The 23,975-nt window shown below is 39.6% G+C and overlaps 1 protein-coding gene across 3 annotated transcripts in view; it reads left to right on the forward strand.

Annotated features, from left to right (window-relative positions):
* Positions 1 to 23,975, forward strand: part of AXDND1 (axonemal dynein light chain domain containing 1) — an 88,328-nt gene that overhangs the window by 34,598 nt on the left and 29,755 nt on the right. For all 3 annotated transcript variants that reach the window (XM_049634046.1, XM_049634048.1, XM_049634047.1), the window contains 6 exons: positions 9,315 to 9,455; positions 10,150 to 10,254; positions 16,509 to 16,629; positions 18,981 to 19,082; positions 20,169 to 20,332; positions 22,262 to 22,337. In XM_049634046.1, coding sequence (XP_049490003.1) covers positions 9,315 to 9,455; positions 10,150 to 10,254; positions 16,509 to 16,629; positions 18,981 to 19,082; positions 20,169 to 20,332; positions 22,262 to 22,337 — 709 coding nt within the window. The remainder of the gene's footprint in view (positions 1 to 9,314; positions 9,456 to 10,149; positions 10,255 to 16,508; positions 16,630 to 18,980; positions 19,083 to 20,168; positions 20,333 to 22,261; positions 22,338 to 23,975) is intronic.

The following is a 23,975-nucleotide window of genomic DNA, read 5'->3' on the forward strand; positions in this document are numbered from 1 at the left end:
GTTTTTGGAATTAAAATGCCATTAGGCATTAATATGTGCCTTGATGTGAACATCTTTGGGTTCATCTTGTTTGGGGCTGTCTGTGTTTCCTGGACCTGGATGTTTGTGTCCTTTTTCAGATTAGGGAAAATTTCAACTATTATTTATTCAAAAAAATTTTCTACCCCTTTCTTTCTCTCTTTTCCTTCTGAGACCCTATAATATGAATGGTTGTGTACTCAATGTTGCTCTGGTGGTCCATTACCCTATCCTCATTTTAAAAATTCTTTTCTCTTTTTGCTGTTCAGCTTAGATGATTTTCACTACTTTGTCTCTAAATCATTGACCCATTCTGTATCCTCTAATCTTTTTTTTTCTTTTTTGCATCCTCTAATCTGCTATTGATTCCCGTTAGTGTATTTTTCATTTCAGTTATTGTATTCTTCAGCTCTTATTGGTTCTTTCTTACATTTTCTATCTCTTTATTGAAATTCTTACTAAGTTCATCTACTCTTCTCTCAAGTTTGGTCAGTATCTTTATTATCATTACTTTGAACTCTTTATTGGGTAGGTTGCTTATCTCTGTTTCATTTAGTTCTTTTTCTGAGGTTTTGTCTTATTCTTTTATTTGGAACATATTCCTCTGTCTCATTATTTTGTCTAACTTTCTGTGTTTGCTTGTATGTATTAAGTAGGTCAGCTGTGTCTCCTGGCCTTGAAGAAGTGTCTTTGTGGGGCCCAGTAGCACATGGGGCCTGCTGGTCTCCCAAACCACATGATCCAGGGATGACCCTTGTGTGGACTATGTGTACCTTCTTGTTGTGATTGGGCCATGACTGCTGTGGGTGCACTGGTAGGTGGGGCTAGTCCCTGGCACGGCCAGCTCTGAGGCCCAGTTGGACTATTGTAGACATGGCGATGGGTGGGACTGGCTCTCCCTGGAGAAGGAGTCACTTTAAAGGAATGTCTGTGCTGGCTGAGGCTAGCTGCTGGGTATGACAGAACAGTAGTTGTTTAGGAATACACTTGTCAGGGTAAGCAGGTTGGGCAGGGTGGATGTGGAAGGGGATGCTGGGATGGGTTCAGTGGTGCTAACAAGGTAGATGGAGGGTGCCAGAGCCAGCATCCCCCAGTGTCAGGCCATCTCACCTGAAGGAGTGGGGAAAAAGGGTGCTTTCCAGCACTTCTCTTCCTGGAGAAATTTCATACAGACCCTTGTCCCTCTATCATATACCCTAAAATTTGTCAATAAATCTTTACTACATTCTAGGTGCTTTTCAAACTGCTGCCTTTGTGTTGGATCCTAGAATGAGTGATATAATGTGGCAGCCCTTTAAGAACAGAGTCTCAGTTCCTATAACCCTCTAGCTCTTCCAGAGTTAAACCCTGCTGATTTTCAAAGCCAGATGTTATGGGGGTTCATTTTGCCAGTGCAGATCCCAGGGCAGGAGTTGCCCAGTGCGGGGCTTGAAGCCCTTGCTCTTCGGTGAGGGGACTTATCACACTTGTGATATCCCGCCTGCCTGTGGGGCTCTGTACCAGGGTTAGTTCCTGATGGCATCTTTGTCCCTCCCACCTGTTTATTTTAATTTTATTTATTTATTTATTTATTTATTTATTTATTTAATTTGTTTCTATTTATTTTAGAGAGAGAGGGGGAGGGGAGAGAGAGAAAACAAGCAGGGGAGGGGCAGAGAGAAAGAGAGGGAGACACAGAATCTGAAGCAGGCTCCAGGCTCCAAGCTGTGAATGCAGAGCCTAATGTGGGGCTGGAAGCCATGAACCATGAGATCATGACTTGATCATGATCAAGCACCCCTGTGTGACTTTTTATTTATATCTTTAGCTGTGAAAGTTCTGTTCTGCTGCCTTTCTGGTCTTTCTCAGAGTAGGGTTGCACTGTATGCAGTTGCAGCCTTGGTATGTCTATGGGAGGATGTGAGTTCAGAATCTTCCTACTCTGCCATCTTACCCTCTTCACGCAGTGTTGTTATTTTTACTGGGGCAACCGTGACTTTGGGTTTGCCTAGTGAATACTCATTACCATCTCCCACTCCATTCTTAGCTTATTTTGTTTATTGTTTTTCTTTGTTGCCCCTCGAGATTTCTATTTTTTCCTGCAAACCCAATAATGCTTCAGAAAGTATGCTATGTCATGGATGTAGTTGTAATAAGAAGACCCTTCAGGGGTGACTGGGTGGCTCAGTCAGTTAAGTGTTTGACTCTTGATTTCGGCTCAGGTTATGATCTCATGATGGTTCATAGGATTGAGCCCTGTGTTGGGTTCTGTATTGACAGTATAGAGTCTGCTTTGGATTCTCTCTCTCCTTCTCTCTCTGTCCCTTCCCCTCTCATGTGCTCTGTCTCAAAATAAATAAACTTTTTTTTTTTTTTTAAAGCAGACCTTTCAGACTATTTGGTCCCTCTATTTCAGGAGGAGAAGTCTTAAAGAAGGTGGTTTTTTTTTAAATTTTTTAAAATGTTTTTATTTATTTTTGAGAGAGAGAGAGAGAGAGAGAGAGACAGAACTAGTGAGGGATGGGCAGAGAGAGACACACACACAGAATCTGAAGCAGGTTCCAGGCTCTGTGTTCTCAGAACAGAGCTTGATGCAGGGCTCGAACTCACAAATTGTGAGATCATGACCTGAGCTGAAGTTGGATGCTTAACCGACTGAGCCACCCAAGCACCCCAAGAAGGTGGTTTTTAAAATAGACACTTCCCTATGTGTGAACTGCATAAGGGTTTAAGCAACGGCTGCATAATTCTTTCTGTTATGGGTGAGAGATTAAATGACCATTCCAACTGAAAGATATAACTCAGTGGTCTCAGGCTTAGGATATAACACCTAGGTCACTTTTTTTTTTCTTTCAATATATGAAGTTTATTGTCAAGTTGGTTTCCATACAACACCCAGTGCTCATCCCAAAAGGTGCCCTCCTCAATACACATCACCCACCCTCCCCGCCCTCCCACCCCCCATCAACCCTCAGTTTGTTCTCAGTTTTTAAGAGTCTCTTATGCTTTGGCTCTCTTCCACTCTAACCTTTTTTTTTTTTTTCCTTCCCCTCTCCCATGGGTTTCTGTTAAGTTTCTCAGGATCCACATAAGAGTGAAACCATATGGTATCTGTCTTTCTCTGTATGGCTTATTTCACTTAGCATAACACTCTCCAGTTCCATCCATGTTGAAACAAGGGGCCATATTTCATTCTCTCTCATTGCCACGTAGTACTCCATTGTGTATATAAACCACAATTTCTTTATCCATTCATCAGTTGATGGACATTTAGGTTCTTTCCATAATTTGGCTATTGTTGAGAGTGCTGCTATAAACATTGGGGTACAAGTGCCCTTATGCATCAGTACTCCTGTATCCCTTGGGTAAATTCCTAGCAGTGCTATTGCTGGGTCATAAGGTAGGTCTATTTTTAATTTTTTGAGGAACCTCCACACTGTTTTCCAGAGTGGCTGCACCAATTTGCATTCCCACCAACAGTGCAAGAGGGTTCCCGTTTCTCCACATCCTCTCCAGCATCTATAGTCTCCTGATTTGTTCATTTTGGCCCCTCTGACTGGCGTGAGGTGATATCTGAGTGTGGTTTTGATTTGTATTTCCCTGATGAGGAGCGACGTTGAGCATCTTTTCATGTGCCTGTTGGCCATCTGGATGTCTTCTTTAGAGAGAAGTGTCTATTCATGTTTTCTGCCCATGTCTTCACTGGATTATTTGTTTTTCGGGTGTGGAGATTGGTGAGCTCTTTATAGATTTTGGATACTAGCCCTTTGTCCGATATGTCATTTGCAAATATCTTTTCCCATTCCATCGGTTGCCTTTTAGTTTTGTTGGTTGTTTCCTTTGCTGTGCAGAAGCTTTTTATCTTCATAAGGTCCCAGTAGTTCATTTTTGCTTTTAATTCCCTTGCCTTTGGGGATGTGTCGAGTAAGAAATTGCTACGGCTCAGGTCAGAGAGGTCTTTTCCTGCTTTCTCCTCTAAGGTTTTGATGGTTTCCTGTCTCACATTCAGGTCCTTTATCCATTTTGAGTTTATTTTTGTGAATGGTGTGAGAAAGTGGTCTAGTTTCAGCCTTCTGCATGTTGCTGTCCAGTTCTCCCAGCACCATTTGTTAAAGAGACTGTCTTTTTTCCATTGGATGTTCTTTCCTGCTTTGTCAAAGATGAGTTGGCCATACGTTTGTGGGTCTAGTTCTGGGGTTTCTATTCTATTCCATTGGTCTATGTGTCTGTTTTTATGCCAATACCATGCTGTCTTGATGATGACAGCTTTGTAGTAGAGGCTAAATTCTGGGATTGTGATGCCTCCTGCTTTGGTCTTCTTCTTCAAAATTACTTTGGCTATTCGGGGCCTTTTGTGGTTCCATATGAATTTTAGGATTGCTTGTTCTAGTTTCGAGAAGAATGCTGGTGCAATTTTGATTGGGATTGCATTGAATGTGTAGATAGCTTTGGGTAGTATTGACATTTTGACAATATTTATTCTTCCAATCCATGAGTAGGGAATGTCTTTCCATTTCTTTATATCTTCTTCAATTACCTGCATAAGCTTTCTATAGTTTTCAGCATACAGATCTTTTACATCTTTGGTTAGATTTATTCCTAGGTATTTTATGCTTCTTGGTGCAATTGTGAATGGGATCAGTTTCTTCATTTGTCTTTCTGTTGCTTCATTGTTAGTGTATAAGAATGCAACTGATTTCTGCACATTGATTTTGTATCCTGCAACTTTGCTGAATTCATGTATCAGTTCTAGCAGACTTTTGGTGGAGTCTATCGGATTTTCCATGTATAATATCATGTCATCTGCAAAAAGCGAAAGCTTGACTTCATCTTTGCCAATTTTGATGCCTTTGCTTTCCTTTTGTTGTCTGATTGCTGATGCTAGAACTTCCAGCACTATATTAAACAACAGCGGTGACAGTGGGCATCCCTGTCGTGTTCCTGATCTCAGGGAAAAAGCTCTCAGTTTTTCCCCGTTGAGGATGATGTTAGCTGTGGGCTTTTCATAAATGGCCTTTATGATCTTTAAGTATGTTCCTTCTATCCCGACTTTCTCAAGGGTTTTTATTAAGAAAGGGTGCTGGATTTTGTCAAAGGCCTTTTCTGCATCGATTGACAGGATCATATGGTTCTTCTCTTTTTTTTTGTTAATGTGATGTATCACGTTGATCGATTTGCGAATGTTGAACCAGCCCTGCATCCCAGGAATGAATCCCACTTGATCATGGTGAATAATTCTTTTTATATGCTGTTGAATTCGATTTGCTAGTATCTTATTGAGAATTTTTGCATCCATATTCATCAGGGATATTGGCCTGTAGTTCTCTTTTTTTACTGGGTCTCTGTCTGGTTTAGGAATCAAAGTAATACTGGCTTCATAGAATGAGTCTGGAAGTTTTCCTTCCCTTTCTATTTCTTGGAATAGCTTGAGAAGGATAGGTATTATCTCTGCTTTAAATGTCTGGTAGAACTCCCCTGGGAAGCCATCTGGTCCTGGACTCTTATTTGTTGGGAGATTTTTGATAACCGATTCAATTTCTTCGCTGGTTATGGGTCTGTTCAAGCTTTCTATTTCCTCCTGATTGAGTTTTGGAAGAGTGTGGGTGTTTAGAAATTTGTCCATTTCTTCCAGGTTGTCCAATTTGCTGGCATATAATTTTTCATAGTATTCCCTGATAATTGTTTGTATCTCTGAGGGATTGGTTGTAATCATTCCATTTTCATTCATGATTTTATCTATTTGGGTCATCTCCCTTTTCTTTTTGAGAAGCCTGGCTAGAGGTTTGTCAATTTTGTTTATTTTTTCAAAAAACCAACTCTTGGTTTCGTTGATCTGCTCTACAGTTTTTTTAGATTCTATATTGTTTATTTCTGCTCTGATCTTTATTATTTCTCTTCTTCTGCTGGGTTTAGGCTGCCTTTGCTGTTCTGCTTCTATTTCCTTTAGGTGTGCTGTTAGGTTTTGTATTTGGGATTTTTCTTGTTTCTTGAGATAGGCCTGGATTGCAATGTATTTTCCTCTCAGGACTGCCTTCGCTGCATCCCAAAGCGTTTGGATTGTTGTATTTTCATTTTCGTTTGTTTCCATGTATATTTTAATTTCTTCTCTAATTGCCTGGTTGACCCACTCATTCGTTAGTAGGGTGTTCTTTAACCTCCATGCTTTTGGAGGTTTTCCAGACTTTTTTCTGTGGTTGATTTCAAGCTTCATAGCATTGTGGTCTGAAAGTATGCATGGTATAATTTCAATTCTTGTAAACTTATGAAGGGCTGTTTTGTGACCCAGTATATGATCTATCTTGGAGAATGTTCCATGTGCACTCGAGAAGAAAGTATATTCTGTTGCTTTGGGATGCAGAGTTCTAAATATATCTGTCAAGTCCATCTGATCCAATGTATCATTCAGGGCCCTTGTTTCTTTATTGACCGTGTGTCTAGATGATCTATCCATTTCTGTAAGTGGGGTGTTAAAGTCCCCTGCAATGACCACATTCTTATCAATAAGGTTGCTTATGTTTATGAGTAATTGTTTTATATATCTGGGGGCTCGGGTATTTGGCGCATAGACATTTATAATAGTTAGCTCTTCCTGGTGGATAGACCCTGTGATTATTATATAATGCCCTTCTTCATCTCTTGTTACAGCCTTTAATTTAAAGTCTAGTTTGTCTGATATAAGTATGGCTACTCCAGCTTTCTTTTGGCTTCCAGGAGCATGATAAATAGTTCTCCATCCCCTCACTCTCAATCTAAAGGTGTCCTCCGATCTAAGATGAGTCTCTTGTAGACAGCAAGTAGATGGGTCTTGTTTTTTTATCCATTCTGATACCCTATGTCTTTTAGTTGGCGCATTTAATCCATTTACATTCAGTGTTATTATAGAAAGATATGGGTTTAGAGTCATTGTGATGTCTGTAGGTTTTATGCTTGTAGTGATGTCTCTGGTACTTTGTCTCACAGGATCCCCCTTAGGATCTCTTGTAGGGCTGGTTTAGTGGTGACGAATTCCTTCAGTTTTTGTTTGTTTGGGAAGACCTTTATCTCTCCTTCTATTCTAAATGACAGACTTGCTGGATAAAGGATTCTCGGCTGCATATTTTTTCTGTTTAGCACACTGTAGATATCGTGCCAAGCCTTTCTGGCCTGCCAAGTTTCAAAGGAGAGATCAGTCACGAGTCTTATAGGTCTCCCTTTATATGTGAGGGCACGTTTATCCCTTGCTGCTTTCAGAATTTTCTCTTTATCCTTGTATTTTGCCAGTTTCACTATGATATGTCGTGCAGAGGATCGATTCAAGTTACGTCTGAAGGGAGTTCTCTGTGCCTCTTGGATTTCAATGCCTTTTTCCTTTCCCAGATCCGGGAAGTTCTCAGCTATTATTTCTTCAAGTACACCTTCAGCACCTTTCCCTCTCTCTTCCTCCTCTGGAATACCAATTATGCGTATATTATTTCTCTTTAGTGCATCACTTAGTTCTCTAATTTTCCCCTCCTACTCCTGGATTTTTTTATCTCTCTTTTTCTCAGCTTCTTCTTTTTCCATAATTTTATCTTCTAGTTCACCTATTCTCTCCTCTGCCTCTTCAATCCCAGCCGTAGTTGTCTCCATTTTATTTTGCAGCTCATTGATACCATTTTTTAGCTCCTCCTGGCTGTTCCTTAGTCCCTTGATCTCTGTAGCAAGAGATTCTCTGCTGTCCTTTATACTGTTTTCAAGCCCAGCGATTAATTTTATGACTATTATTCTAAATTCACTTTCTGTTATATTGTTTAAATCATTTTTGATCAGTTCGTTAGCTGTTGTTATTTCCTGGACTTTTTTCTGAGGGGAATTCTTCCGCTTCGTCATTTTGGATAGTCCCTGGAGTGGTGCGGGACTGTCGGGCACTTCCCCTGTGCTGTCTTAAATAACTTGCGTTGGTGGGCGGGGCCGCAGTCAGACCTGATGTCTGCCCCCAGCCCACCGTTGGGGCCACAGTCAGACTGGTGTGTGCCTTCTCTTCCCCTCTCCTACGGGCGGGATTCACTGTGGGGTGGCGTGGCCCATCTGGGCTACTTGCACACTGCCAGGCTTATGGTGCTGGGGACCTGGCGTATTAGCTGGGGTGGATCGGCAAGGTGCACGGGGGTGGGAGGAGTAGGCTCAGCTCGCTTTTCCTTTGGAGATCTGCTTCAGGAGGGGCCCTGCGGCACCAGGAGGGAGTCCGACCAACCGGAGGGATGGATCCGCAGAAGCACAGCATTGGGTGTTGGCGCGGTGCAAGCAAGTTCCCTGGCAGGAACCGGTTCCCTTTGGGATTTTGGCTGGGGGATGGGCGAGGGAGACAGCGCTGGCGAGCGCTTTTGTTCCCCGCCAAGCTGAGGTCTGTCGTCTGGGGCTCAGCTACTCTCCCTCCCGTTGTCCTCCAGCCCTCCCGTTCTCCAAGCAGAGCTGTTAGCTTATAACCTTCCAGATGTCAAGTCCCGCTTGCTGTTGGAACACACTCTGTCCGGCCCCTCTGCTTTTGCCAGCCAGACTTGGGGGCTCTGCTTGGCCGGCGGGCCGCCCCTCCGCCCGGCTCCCTCCCGATAGTCCGTGGAGCGTGCACCGCCTTGCCGCCCTTCCTACCCTCTTCCGTGCGCCTCTCCTCTGCGCTTGGCTCCGGAGACTCCGTTCTGCTAGTCTTCTGGCGGTTTTCTGGGTTCTTTAGGCAGGTGTAGGTGGAATCTAAGTGATCAGCAGGACTCGCGGTGAGCCCAGCGTCCTCCTACGCCGCCATCTTCCCAGCTGTGCCTAGATCACTTTCAATATAAATAAAGACTGCTCAGCATGGTATTTGAAATTTATCATTTGTAATCCTTCCAAATATTTGGTTTCATTCAAAACTGAGAGAAATGACTTCTTTGTATTTAAGGTCTTTGTTCATTTTTAAACAGTTGGTATATTTTTACATTTACCCAACTTGAGAAAAGTGGTTTTATTCATGAATTCAACTATTTATAAAAACTCCATTGTATATAAATTCATAAGACATGGTTTTTATCCTCATAGAGTTTATAATTTAGAAGAAAAAAGAAGTCCTCATTTTGTTTTATATCTCAGTATGTTCCACATAATTATGACTCTGGTTAAAGTCCTCCACAACTCATTTACTTGTGTGAGCATGGCAGGAAAACACAGGTTAGATCTCTTTCTTTTCCTATCTTGTTCTTTTCACATATCTTTTATGAGTGTCTGCCTATTTCTTTCCCTAACATTACTTTCTCTCTCACATATTTTCTGGCTCTTTTTTTCCTTTTCTTTTGCATGATACCTTGTTTTCTTTCTGTCTCATGCAGAGAGCGGTATGTACAAATGCTTGACCAAATTGCCCGGCAGATGATTGACTTCTACAAAGACATGGTAACTCAGCGAATAATGGACCAGCGCATTTTGGAAGAATTGTACAATTTTAAGAATGTTACTGAAGAACTGACCAGGTAAAATCTGTGATTATCTTAAACACAAAACACAGGCCAAAGCCATGTCTTTAAAGAGAATAAAAAACAGGGAAAGTAGAATGGTTAAAAGTGAGGACTCTTTTTTTTCTTTTGTGGGGTTTAGGAAGAGAACGGAGAGGACTGGATGTAGATGTAGAGACATGGGTTACAAAGGTTAACACAAAACTAGGGCTCTGCGTATGTTTGATAGGGAAAAGACTCCTGTTCTCCTTCCAGGCCTGAGATGTTGAGATCTTAATCATGTTTACAGACAGTGCCATGATTACAGATGATAAGGTTTAAATCCCAAAGAGGAGGATAGGCATTAAGTAGCAGTCAAGGTTAGTGATCATCTAAGCTTGCGTCAAGATGATTAGTGGCAAGAATGAAAAAGATAAGATAGGCATGTCAGAAGGTAGAACGGAGCAGCCCGGTGGCCTGGCCTGTTAGCGTCCGCCTTCTCTCCATTCTGGAGGATCTCCCACATCATCTTTCTGCCCTTTCTAGCCAACCTGATTCCATTACCAAAGCTGCCCGAATTCCATCCAAATGTATGCTAGATTTCTTGATTTGGTTTCTAAGGAGTGAAAACTAGGGAGAGATGTACACATAACTGAGAAGATTCCTGAGTATACAAATCCAATTTCCTGGAACTCTTCAACTATGAATGTAAAGTTTCTTTGCTTTATTTCAGGGAGCTGTGTCTGGTTCGGGCCCATGATATGAAATTAACAAAGGAAGCAGAGAAGGTCCATAGGGATTTGGCACAAGCTCTCTTAGATGCTGAAAAGAATGCTAAGTGAGTTACCAAATGTTAACCATTATGTCATCAGGCCTCACAGCTTATTTGAAGGAACAAAATTTTATAGAAACATTTGAAGTTTTTTATTACAACAGTGCTGGGAGGGATTAATATATGTAAGGAACTTTTATGTATATTAACCCCTCCAGGCACCACTTAATACACATCTTGTAAATGTCTTCCTGTGTGAGTTTTCCGGGGCGTAACCCTAGAAGTGGAATTGCTAGGTCACAGGCTACACACAGCCTTGTCTTGCTAAATGTTGCCAAATGCCGTATAAAGTAGTCGTGCCAGTGCACCTTCCTGTCGGTGTAGGAGATTTTCCTTTTGTCCATATTTTTTTTCAGTCTGATGAGTATGAATAAGTGTCTGGTTTTTGTTTTGTTTGCCACTAATTTTCCTAATTAGTAGTGTGAGTCTAGTTCTTTTTTTTAGATTTAAATGAATCCACTACCATCTTAGTGTTTTATCCTATTTCTGGGGTTAGCAAACTTTTTCTGTGAAGGGTCAGATGGTGAGATACGGTTTCTGATGCAACTGTGCAATCCACTCCGCCTTTGTAACGTGCACCACCATGGTGAAAAGGCAGGCAAGGACGATGCCAGGACAGGGCTGTGTTCCAATAAAACCGTTTACTGACACTGAAATTTGGATGAAAATAAAACATTTTCACGTGTCACGAAATACCGTTTTTCTATTGCTTCTTTAACCATTAAACGTATAAAAAGTAAAATAGGTAAAAAATTAACAATCTGAAATTCTTTGCTTATGTTCTATGCAAAACGCACGTGGTGAGCTGTCTTTAACCCACAGGCTCTAGTTTGCTGAGCCTGATAATTATCATTATCAAATGATAATTTGAGTGCGTTTTTAGTTTTTCTTATTTAACCGATTAAAAAGTAATATTATTATACTATCATAGAAGCAGTATTGTGCCCTGTAAGTAAAGTAGAAAATATAAGCAAGCAAAAATGAATAAAAAATATTATAGTTTCACCACCTAATAGATTACCGATATACATATCTTAGTATATATTCTTTTTTTCTATGTATATGTGCACACATGCATTGTTTTAAACCAAAATTGTACTGCATATATTGTTCTACAGCCTGTTTTTGTTTTTTTTTTTTTTTAGTCAACAGTCTACCTATTTCAGTAAAGTTTCACTTCTTCAATTACCCAGATAATATTCAAATTTTCCCAGTGTTCCCCAAAACGTATTTTACACTGGATTGTCCAAATCAGTATCCAATCTAGGGCCACACATTGTATCTTGTTTTATATTCCTTTTAATCCAGCATAGTCTTCTGCTTTTTATGTGTGTGTGTGTGTGTGTATTGAAGAGTGACTGGCATGTCAGCAAAAACACAAATGTACACAAAATCTAAATTCAAAGGTATATTCTTTCTTTTATTCTATTTTATTCCTTACTAGACTGAGAAGGATACCTTGATCATCTTTTTAGTGTTGATTTATTTATTTTGAGAGAGAGAGAGAGAGAGGACATGAGCATGAGTGGGGGAGGGGCAGAAAGAAGCAGAGAGAGAATCTCAAGGAGGCTCCGTGCTCTTAGCACGGAGCCTGAAGTGGGGCTCAATCTCACAAACTGTGAGATCATGACCTGAGCCGAAATCAAGAGTCAGACACTTAACCCACTGAGCCACCCAGGTGGCCCACCTTGACCAGTTTTTGCTCACTGAATATACTACTGTTTTCTGTAGCTGATTCACCCTTCTTGTCTTAGGAGATAACTGTTCTATACTTTGTCTTCTGTCCTCATTTGTCTAATAGTATCTCACCATCCTCTTTCTGAGCTGAGGAACTTGCTTTCTAAAAACTAGAAGCAAGCAAGCAAACAATCAAAAAAGTAGACGCAAACAGAAGAGAACTCAAGCTCTCACCCCTACATCTACCCACGCCCTGCAGCTGTGCTCATACATTCTATCTTCCCAGCTTTTCCTGTGGATGAACTGTCTCTTCCCAAGGCAAGTCTTTCCACTTGTGTACTGTTACATCCCCACATGTCTACTTGAGATATTTTCAGCAAATATTCCCTCTTTCTTCTCTATCTTTAATGTTTCCCTCTCTGCCTGTTTAGTCCCATTAGTATACAAATATGCTATAATTAACACCCATCTCAAAAACAACAACCAAAAAACAAAAAGACTCCCATATCTTAAGACGGCACACGTATCCCCTTCTACCTATGGCCCCGTTACCCTGCCCACCTCCTGTCCTCCCCCCAGCCCCCTGCCATTATACTAATCTTCTTTAAAAAATTGTCATACTCAATATGTCCACTCCTGGTCCTCCCCTTTGTCACTTGTGAACCCACTCCAATCAGGCTTTCACTCCCCCAACCCCACCAAAATGCACTTGTCAAAGTGACCAGTGACTCATGTTGTTGAGTCTGAAGGTCGCTTCTCAATTCTCATTTAACCTGACTTAACAGCAGCATTTGTCACAACTGACCAGCTGCTCTTACTTAAAACAATGTCTTTCAGTAGGTTACACTCTCCTAGTTTTCCTCTGCTTTACTATCTGCTCCTTGTTACTGATACCCCTTGCAGGTTCCTTTTCATCTCACCAATTTCCAACTGGCAAAGTGCTTGTTCCTTATTCTGTAGATCTTTTCTGTGTCCATATTTGCTTCCTAAATTACTCTCTTCATTTTCCTGGCTTCCAATGCCATCACCTGTATATACTCAGCTCACAAATATGTATCTGCAGCTTCACCCTTCTTCGCAAATCTGTACCCCTAGTTTCATTCTTTCTCCTTGAATTCCAGACTTACGTATTCAACAGACTTAACACTGCTTAGGTGCCTAATGTCCCCAACGTGTTCTTTCCCCCAAACCGACTCCTTCCACATTCTTTTCTCATTTCAGTTAATGGCAACTCCATCCTTCCAGTTTCTGGGGCCAAAATGCTTGGAGTCATTCTCTGTCCCTTTCTTTTTCTCACATCTCACACCTCTCTAGTGGCAGATCCTATCTCCTTTCATGATCTGTGCTGACCCCTCACCTCTTTCGTTTGTGCCCTCTGCATGCCTTGCCTGGGGTGTTGTGGGGACCTCTGAATCTCCTTTTTACATCTGCTGTAGTAAGCCCACCACTGTGGGCCTTTCTTCACATTCCAGCCAGTACTGTTGTCAAAAACCAACTTCTGTGTTCTGTAGCCGAAATATAACTCGAAGACAAAGTTTGGGGATAAAGAGGAGTTTTATTACTTTAAGGCAAAGGAGGTTAGAGCAGGCTACTGCCTTCAAAACTGTAGACCTGCCCGGGGTAAAAGCCTGATCTGGGTGGTTTCGCTAGGAATCTGGTACGTGCTGCCAGCCACGTTCCTCATGCCTTCAAGGTGATCTCATGACTAGTGCTGGTGTGGGCCATCTGAGACTTGTGACTAAGTATCAGCGTCGATACCAAGTTCTTGGAACAAAGGATTCTACAGAAAAATAAGTGAAGGGAAAGAGAAGGCTTCAAGAATGAGGAAGAGAAAATTTCATTCAGCTTGAAGTCAAACCTTGCCGAAGCATTAGTGCGTCCATCTGAATTTCCATCCATCTTTACATTTCTATGTGGTGTCAGTATTATCTATTAAAAATTTGACTCAAATAGAATAATGTCATTTCTCTGCTCGAAATTCTGCAGTGGCTCCCCATCTTATGGTAAAAGGCCACATTTTAAAAACATGGCTTACAAGACTCATCCAACCAGAATTTCTCTGACTTCTACTTTATTTCAGTCATGTTGCCTTTGTGCTGTTCTTGAACATACCAGACAGACTCCCCCCTTGGGTCCTGGAACTCTCTTTCCCAGAGAGCTCCCTAGCTTCCTCCTTCCTTCCTTCAGACCTTATTCCTCCCCCCCCCCCCATTTAAAACTGAGAGCATTTTGTGCTCTCAATCCCCTCTCCCTGATTTATTTTTATCTATTGAGCACTATCACTACTTAATATGTTTTCCTTTTTTCTTTATTATCTTTTCCAAATAAACTTTGTAAGGGCAAAGCTTTTGTTTTTGTTTTATTTTGTTTAGTTTTGAATAGCACCTGGCATTTGGTAGGTGCTAAACAGATATTTGTTGAATGAATTTAAAAAATAAGCTAGAACTTCCTTTGTGCTAATGTTCATTATAGGAGCAAAACATCTAAAACCAGAGAGAAAGGGAAGGAGAAGGAGAAAGAAATCTCATTTTCTTTAAAAATTGATGGTTCTGAAGTGGGACTTTTTTTTGTGGTTAGAAATTTTTAGTAATACTTTTTTAAAAATAATAACCATTTGATTGAAGATTAGGAAAAACAGAAACACATAAATAAGGAAGTAAGTATCCATAATTTGTTCTCTGAGTTAAATCACTATTAATATTTTGATATATTTTCTTTTTTCTATTTCTATGTATTTTTTATATAAATGAGATCAAAATGGGTATATAATTTTATCATTTGGGTTTCTCATGTTACAACATGAAAAGTTTTCCCATGTACCAAAGTATTAACAACAGGATCTTTAATTAGCTATATCCTATTTTCATCACAGAGCCATTTATTTGGCCAATCCCTTGTTGTTGGACATTGAGGTTATTTCTGAATTTTTTTCTTTTGCTATTTTAAACAAGGGTCATTAGTTACCTTTTCAAAATCAGTGTCTAACTTTCAGATAGTAACGTGCATAAATCTTAAGGGGATATAACTTGTTGAATCTTCATATGTATATTCCCCTGTGTGACATCTAGGGTGATTAATTTTTCTTACTTACTTTGAACAAGTGGAAGTCTCCAAACAGAGAGGGCTTTCAAGAACTGATGCTGGTAGTTCCTGGCTTTCATCAAAATTAGAAGAATTCTATGTCATTGGCCTTTAATTCTTGTAGCAAAGTTAATATCCCATAGCAGGTAGTGTCTCAAATGGCTTGTGAAATGCTATCCCTTTACAACTTCTGTGTTTGCATTTAATCTCACAAGCGCTTTTAATTCCAATTTAATTGTAAACTTCGGTGTAAGTTTGGAAGGAAAAGTTATGTTCTGGTAAACATGAATAAAAAATAGTTAAGAAAAAGGTACTTAACTTGAATATACTTAATCTTTTGGTTGGTTGGTACAGAATTTCTTTAAACCTTATATTAATTATATATAATTTAAAAGTATAGCAGCTCATAATTACTGGGCTTTGTGTTTAAAAATTTTTTTTTAATGTTTATTTATTTTTGAGAGACAGAGAGAGACAGAGAGCGAGCAGTGGAGGGGCAGAGAGAGGGGGAGACACAGAATCTGAAGCAGGCTCCAGCCTCTGAGCTGCCAGCACAGAGCCCGTCGTGGGGCTCTAATCCACGAGCCGTGAGATCATGACCTGAGCCAAAGTCGGACGCTTAACCAACTGAACCACCCAGGCACTCCTGGGCTTTGTGTTTTTAATGAAGAAGCCTGATTCAGGGTGCCTGGGTGGCTCAGTCAGTTAAGCATCAGACTATTGATGTCAACTCAGGTACTGATCTCATGGTCGTCAGATCAAGCCCTGTGTCAAATTGGGCTCCGAGCTGTGCGTGGAGACTGCTTAAGATTCTCTCTCTCCCTATGCTCCTCCCCCATTTGCATGCGTGTGTGCATGTACACGTGGTCTCTCTCTCTCAAAAAAAGAATTCTAATTCTATTCTGTATCCTGAGTTTTTAAATGAGATATAGTGTTGTTATTCTGTTGGAATACCATGTTGTGAAAATTCTAGCAAATAAACAATATGAAGAAAAGTGTTTAGAGCAGGTAAAAGTATGTTGAATTTTTTACTTTAAGACTTTTATAAGCTTTATAAATGTGACTATTTTTTCTTCTATTTCACTGTATATTAGTGTTATTAACATATCCAGCAATTATACCATAATTACTTTATGATGAGTTTTAAAGGAACAAATTGTCTATTTTAGAACAAAGTTGTTTATTTTATTAAAAAAATTTTTTTAAGTTTATTCATTTATTTTGAGAGAGAGACAGCATGCATGGGGGAGGGACAGAGAGAGAGGGAGAGAGAGACTCCCAAGGAGGCTCCTCGCTGTCAGCACAGAGCCCGACATGGGGCTCGAACTCACAAACCATGAGATTGTGACCTGAGCTGAAATCAAGAGTCAGGTGCTTAACCGACTGATCTACCCACATGCCCCCAAAGTTGTTTTTTTTTAAATGTCCACCATCATAACAATTATTCAATAAATGTGAATTCTCAAAAATAAAGTCTGTATATATTTTTTAATTTTTTTTAGGATTGTAGAAGAATACCATGACTTATACACGTTGCAAAGAGGAAGGATGGAGTGTGATATTAAACAGTTAATGTCAGAAAGAGATGTCTGGAGCTCAGCCACATATGAATTGGCCCTAAAGGTTGGTTCATCTGGAATCATAACTCAGACTTCTTTTTTGCTGGATCAGTTTTGCTTTACCATTTTTTTTTTTTTTTGCTTTACCATTTTTAATAATCTAGACAAAATTTAAAAAATGAAGATGTGTATTTAATTTATGAATAATGTGGCTATGATTGATGGGCCTTGAGAAAGGAAAGTTACATTTTTTTCTTTTGTTTCTTGTCTATTGAGTACCTGGCTATTGCCCAGTTAAGGGCTCTTTTTCTCACCAGAATCTAAGAAGTATAAGGAAGAATACTTTTTCTATTGTTTGTGAGCATGTTAAAATTTTCAACTTCTGCTTATACTAATTATAAACTAGGAAGTGTTATTTATATTTTTCACACAGTGTAACCATATTAGGATTATATCACTTTGGTTCTATTACCTTGGCATCTAAGATGACAAATGAATTGAAATATGGCAGTCTGTAGGTCATTACTGTAATACTTTAGGCAAGTACCAAACATCTGGGACTTGTGTTTACTAAGTATTAACCAGAAATTATGACCCTCAACATATTCACACTTTTGTCTCATTTTCCTCTGGAATGGTCAGACCTCATCTAGTATACAATGTTTCATCCTGATGCAGAATTTTTAAATGACACGTCAAGAAGAAACAATCATGACAGTAAATATATAAGAATATATAAATCAGGGAGCCAGGCATGTTCAGTAGGAATAAAGAAGACAAGTGAGTTTCTTCACTCTAGTAGTATTTAAACAATAGAGAACTGACTCCTTGTAGTGGCTTCTGTGGAAAAATACCTTGAATTGGTGGAGGCTTTGTGTTAGCTCATCCCTAAAGCCCCTCCCAACAGGAAATGACAGCTAGAATGTCACCTTCCTGAAAATAACGACTTTGTCTCTTTTGTTTGTGTCTGGATGCACAGTGTCTAGAAACAGTCACTCATTGAATGACTGTATAATTGGTTCTGTATACCAGTGGTTCTCAAAGTATGGTCCAAGGACACCCTGCGCCCCCTCCCCGCCTCACCAGGGATCCCTGAGACCCTTCCATGAGGTGAAAACTAGTTTCTTCATTATACTAAGAAGTTATTTGCCTTTTGCAGTCTCCTTTGCACACGAGTTACATTGGCTTTACAATGGGATGTTGCAGCCGACTGAATGCAGAAACAAATATGAAAATCCAGCTCTATTAAGGCAGACATTAAAGAGATTTGTAAAAAAGTAAAACAATGATGTTCCTTTCATTATTTTTTTGTTTTAGAAAATATGGTTATTTTTTCATAAAAATACTATTTATGTTAACATATAATGGATTTATTGTTATGTTTAAGTGAATTAACAAATACATATTTTATTTAAAAAATTTTTTTAATTTTATTTTTAACTCATTTTATTTTTTATTTTTTTAAATTTACATCCAAATTAGTTAGCATATAGTGCAACAATGATTTCAGGAGTAGATTCCTTAATGCCCCTTACCCCTTATCCATTTAGCCCATGCCCCCTCCCACAACCCCTCCAGTAACACTCAGTTTGTTCTCCATATATAAGAGTCTCTTCTGTTTTGTCCCCCTCCCTGTTTTTATATTATTTTTGTTTCCCTTCCCTTATGTTCATCTGTTTTGTCTCTTAAAGTCCTCATGTGAGTGAAGTCATGTGATTTTTGTCTTTCTCTAATTTTACTTCGCATAATACATTCCAGTTCCATCCACGTAGTTGCAAATGGCAAGATTTCATTCTTTTTGATTGCCGAGGAATACTCCATTGTGTGTGTGTGTGTGTGTGTATATACCACATCTTCTTTATCCATTCATCCATCGATGGACATTTGGGCTCTTTCCATACTTTGGCTATTGTTGATAGTGCTGCTGTAAACATGGGGGTGCACGTGTCCCTTCGAAATAGCACACCTGTATCCCTTGGATAAATGCCTAGTAGTGCAGTTGCTAGGTTGTAGTTCTATTTTTAATTTTTTGAGGAACCTCCATACTGTTTTCCAGAGTGGCTGTACCAGCTTGCATTCCAAACAAATACATATTTTAAATAAGTTCAGTTTTAATTTCCAAAATGGTAAATAGCAAATAGATATAATGCATATGAACAAAAGCTCTTTGGAATCTTCGCTAATTTGTGAGAGCGTTGCTTGGGAGTCTGTGCTATATGTTATCCTTCAGTTTGGTTCCAGTTCAGTAGTTTTAGAAAACACAAATTTATGATTCAAATTAGCTCATGACTTAAATAACAAACTGTGATGGAGTTAATGATTCGATGGAAAATTGATATGTGAAATTGGTTTGGGTTTAATCACAGTGGTTTATTAATATCTTAGGTTCCTCATTTCAGTACTTTTTTCAAATAGGTAATTGAAAGAAATAGAGTTGTGTTGGCTAAAAGACTTTACCTCAATGAAAAAGGCTGGAATAAATATGCTAAGCATTTCATCATACTGCTGTCAGCCAAGGTAAAGATCAGTTCACTTAAGTTATGGGAAAAGAGACTCCGGCCTTTGAGGGTTGAAACTGTAAGACGTGTTTGCTAAGTTTATAGGTTACATTTTAAATATAGTTTTGTATTTGTGCTTTATTGTGGGTGGAATGAAAAATCTAAGGAAATGTAAACAAATGCTTTTTATATAATTGTCTTCTATCCTAATTAAAGCACTGTAAGCAATTTATCTAAGTTAATAATACTGAAAATGTTATTTATAGAATTATCATTCTATTAGTGTTTAAGCTAAAAGTAAAATGTAAGTAGCTGTGCATTTTTTGCAATTTTATGTGAAAATTCAAAGAGCATACTTGGTCGAAAAGGAGAGAAGTGGCATTTAGTATGTTCTGGGGTCATACCATTTACACTTGTCATTTAATTTAATTCTTTTTTAAAAATTTTTAAACTTTATTTCTTTATTTTTGAGAGAGAGAAAGAGAGACAGACAGACAGAGAAAGGGAGTGCATGCGAGCAGGGGAGGGACAGAGAGAGAGGGAGAGAGAGAATCCCAAGCAGGTTCTACACTGTCAACAAGGAGCCTGATGTGGGGCTTGATCTCATGAACTGTGAGATCATGATCTGAGCCAAAATCAAGAGTCAGACCCACTTAACCCACTGAGCCACTCAGGTGCCCTTTATAGTAGGGTCTTTATTTTTTGGATAAGAAAAATTAACCCCAAATAAATGAAATCGTCTCCCCCAAGGTTACATAGCCAATAACTGGCTAGGATTCACATTTGGTTTTGTTTGGCTTTGAAATTCCTGTTCTTTCCAATGTACCACACTACCTCCCATGAAAGTGGGGAAATTGGGCTCATGTTGCAAAGGAAAAAATCTTGTCCCTAATATTTTATGTACCGTGGAAAATCTACCAGCAAAGGCACTATGTGATGTTACTGATGATATTTTGGAGGAGAACTATCTTCTCAATTTTGATCCATTTTCTATGGATATCTCTAGTATTATAATATCAATACACTAATTAACATTATTAGCATATGCTAATAAGTATCATGTGAATAAGTGAATAAGTGGTTTGATTTTATGCGTATTATCTAGGACACTGCAGACCTTGCACTGTTGCAGAAATTGACACAGAAATGGAGAAACTTAATGAATAAATTTAAAAACGAAGTGGAACAAAATGAAGAATCTGTAAGGGAGAGATTGCAAATTGTTAAGGATGGCCTTACCAAATGGCAGCAGTTTTTCAGAAATAATAGGTGGGTTACAAGAATCTTTTTTTTTTTAAGTGTTTTGTTTTGTGGGTTTGTTTTATTTTAGAGAGAAAGAGGGAGAGAAAGAGTGGGGGGGGGGAGAGAGAGAGAGAGAGAGAGAGAGAGAATGAATCTTAAGCAGGCTCTACCCTGAACGTGGAGCCTAGTGAGGGGCTTGATCCCATGACCCCAGGATCATGACCTGAGCCAAAATCAAGAGTTGGATGCTCAATTGACCGAACCACCCAGTTGCCCTGGGTCTACAAGACTCTTGGTTTTGATTATATTGTGTCATGTCTGGTAACTCAGTCCAGTTCTTTCTTTCTCTCTGGTTCTCTTTTACCATGTAATAACTCTAACATTGATTTTGGTGGGGTAACTAGCAGCCTTTCCAAGGGTGCAGTCCTGCTAGGAGCTTGAGTGGTTTTGTGGTTTCTGGTGCTAACCATCTCTATAGTCCATCCTGACCTCTCTACCCAACTGCTGCCTCTATTTCAGTTCAGCTTCTTTCCTTTTCTTTCCTCCCCTCTTCTTCCCTCCCCTCCCCTCCTCTCCTTCCCCTCCCTCTCCTCTCCTCTCCTCTCCTCTCCTCTCCTCTCCTCTCCTCCCCTCCCCTCCCCTCCCCTCCCCTCCCCTCTTCTCCCCTTTCCTCCCCTCTCCTCCCCTTCCCTCCCCTTCCCTTCCCTCCCCTCCCTCTCCTCTCGTTTCCTTTTCTCTCATGTCAACATATGTCATTATTATTGGCAAACCTGAATATCTAGATCCATCTGCATGTGCAGAGAAATAGAACCAGTGGGTGGCAGTTATAAGGAGATTGATTCTGATTGGTGTTATACTTTATAACAATTAGAGAAATCTGACAATGGCTGCCTATAAAGTAGTTAAGTCAAGGTGGGATGATGAAATCACAGCTAAAGTTAGTGGGAATCTGGACTTTGAATCTAGTCTTGACTCAATGATTTCTAAGGTTTTTTAAAACTTTAAGATGCTTGGTTTGTTGAGGAAACACATTTAGGAACCGGTTCCATTTCAGATTGAGGACAATGGTATCGGTTTTTCAGATCCTCTAAGGTTTTCCGGTTAGTAGATTTTTTGGAAGTTCTGGAAGCTGAAGCTCGTACATATCCAAGCTGGTGACTACTGCCATTTCCTGTTTTTGCTGTTTGTTGACTCTTAGCTGGTTAGGGGAGCATGGAGAGCAGGGTTCACTTTTCCCTTTCTCTTCAAGAACTTCTTTATCAAGAGCTTTCGCCTTGTGAGACTTCAGAGATATTAAAAGAAACTCTTTCTTGCCAGAAGTTGGGACTCCTGAACTAAATGTTGAGTCTTAATTATTCATTAGGCTTCCTATTCATTACATATTGTTTTGGCTGCTGTATTTAACAGGAATTATTCTTATGATGATCTAATTTTGGGTGTCAGAGACCCAGACACTGCCCTGTCAGTACTCTTATGGCCTCTGACCTTATAACTTGATTGCTCAGGTCTGATTGGAGCCTGAATTTATGTTTATACTTATATTTACATTTGCAAATTTAAAGATGAATGCCTGTAAGGAAAGGGGCTAACCCTGGAAGGCATGCTTGGAAATCATTCAGGAGAAACATAATGTTATTATGCAGTATACAGATTCATGATTTTCTTTCTTCTTTTTTTTTTTTTAATGTTTTTATTTATTTTTGAGACAGAGAGAGACGGAGCATGAGCAGGGTAGGGGCAGAGAGAGAGGGAGACACAGAATCTGAAGCAGGCTCCAGGCTCTGAGCTGTCAGCGCAGAGCCTGACGCAGGGCTCGAACTCACGGACTGTGAGATCATGACCTGAGCTGAAGTCAGACGCTCAACCGACTGAGCCACCCAGGCGCCCCAGATTCATGATTTTCTTTGTTTATATACTGTTCTGAGACCCTGCTCTTATTCTTTTTCCTTCTTCCAGTGAAAAAGACATTTTATCTTCTGATAAAGAAAATATATTTGAATCAGTTATTCCAGATTTCAAGCAGTGGCAAAAGGTAAGACATTCTAATGAACTGTTTGGTAATCAAAGTGCTGTTTGTAAATTGCCACTTTTCACCAATGAATGAGTCACATCTCATCCTTTAAGAATGCCATATGGCATTTTATGAAAGACAGAGAAAATAGCAAGACTCCAGGGACTTTTAAAAATACGCTTAAGTATTTTATTTTCAGTTCTATTTTAGATTCGGGGGCCAAATAAAGTTAGGCTGCCAGAAAAAATTGGGAAAAGATACTTGGGTGGCAGTGAGGGTCATTCTGATTCTCTCTTCTAATCATCAGATAGAAGTAACGTCTGTACCTCTCCCGTACCTGGCTTTTGTCTCAAGAACAACTTGGACTTTTAAAATTCAGAACATCTTTTTAAAAAATTGGAGTCTGATATAGACATACCGTAAAATATACCAGTTTAGTGACTTTTAAGTGTGCACTTCAGTGGCATTAAGTGTACTTATTGTTTGTTGTGCACCCGTCACCACCGTCCATGTCCAGACTTGATTCATCTTCCTGAACTGAAACTTTACCCAATAAACACCAAGCCTCCTCTATTTCCTTCTCTCTATCCGCTGGCAACCACCATGTGCTTTCCGTCTCTATATTTTTGACTACTCTGGGCACTGGAATTACAGTATCTGTCCCTTTGTGACTTATTTCCTTTAGCATAATGTCCTTAAGGTTCATCTGTCTGGTAGCATGTGTCAGAATTTCCTTCCTTTTATAGGCTGAGTAATACTCCACTGCATGTATATACTACACTTTGTTTATTAATAACATACATTTATTTATTTATTTATTTTAGGTTTATTTATTTTGACAGCAAGGTAGAGCATGAGCACGGGAGGGGCAGAGAGGGAGGGAGAGAGAGAATCCCAAGTAGGCTTCAAGCCATCAACACAGAGCCTGACACGGGGCTTGAACTCACAAACTGTGAGAATGTGACCTGAGCCAAAATCAAGAGTCAGTTGCTCAACCGACTGAACCACTGGGGCCCCAATAACATCTTTTTAAAAGAGTTTGAGCTTTGAAAATAGATTTCTTTAATCAAACTACTGTTATGTCCTAGCAGTCTGACAAAGGAAAATATATAAGATATTGAAATCCTCCAAAGTGAATGTGAGACTCATGGCCTGAAGAAGTCTCATCCAGATCCCAGGAAGCCGTTTTCTTGTCTTATGGAATGACTTGAGCAGAATATTCTCAAAATTGAGGATGTTTTTTGTCCTATTTATCATATAGCTAGTTTAGTGACTTTACTGTTTATCTGGCAATTTTGACATTGAATAGGTAAGATTGAAAAAAAATCATGCTGCTATATTTAGTAGGAATAATAATTCTCATTCATTAAGCACTTTGTCAGGCTGAAGGTACTTTCCATACATTACCACACGTACCAAGGGATACAGGTTTTATAATCCCTGTGCCAGATGCGGAAGTGAAATTTAGAGATGTTAAGTAATTTACTGAAGTTGTCTATAAATGGTAACTGGCAGAGTCAGACCAGTCCAGGTCTCTCTAGCTACCAAATCCTTGCCCTTAATTGCTCTGCTACATTGCTTCTTTGTACTAATTCCTCTTTTTGAAGCATGGGTGATTTGTTTGCATTTTCTGAGTCACAAATATGTAAATTGCACTTT

This window comes from Panthera uncia, chromosome F1 (genome assembly GCF_023721935.1).
Source record: "Panthera uncia isolate 11264 chromosome F1, Puncia_PCG_1.0, whole genome shotgun sequence".
Lineage (NCBI taxonomy): Eukaryota > Metazoa > Chordata > Mammalia > Carnivora > Felidae > Panthera > Panthera uncia.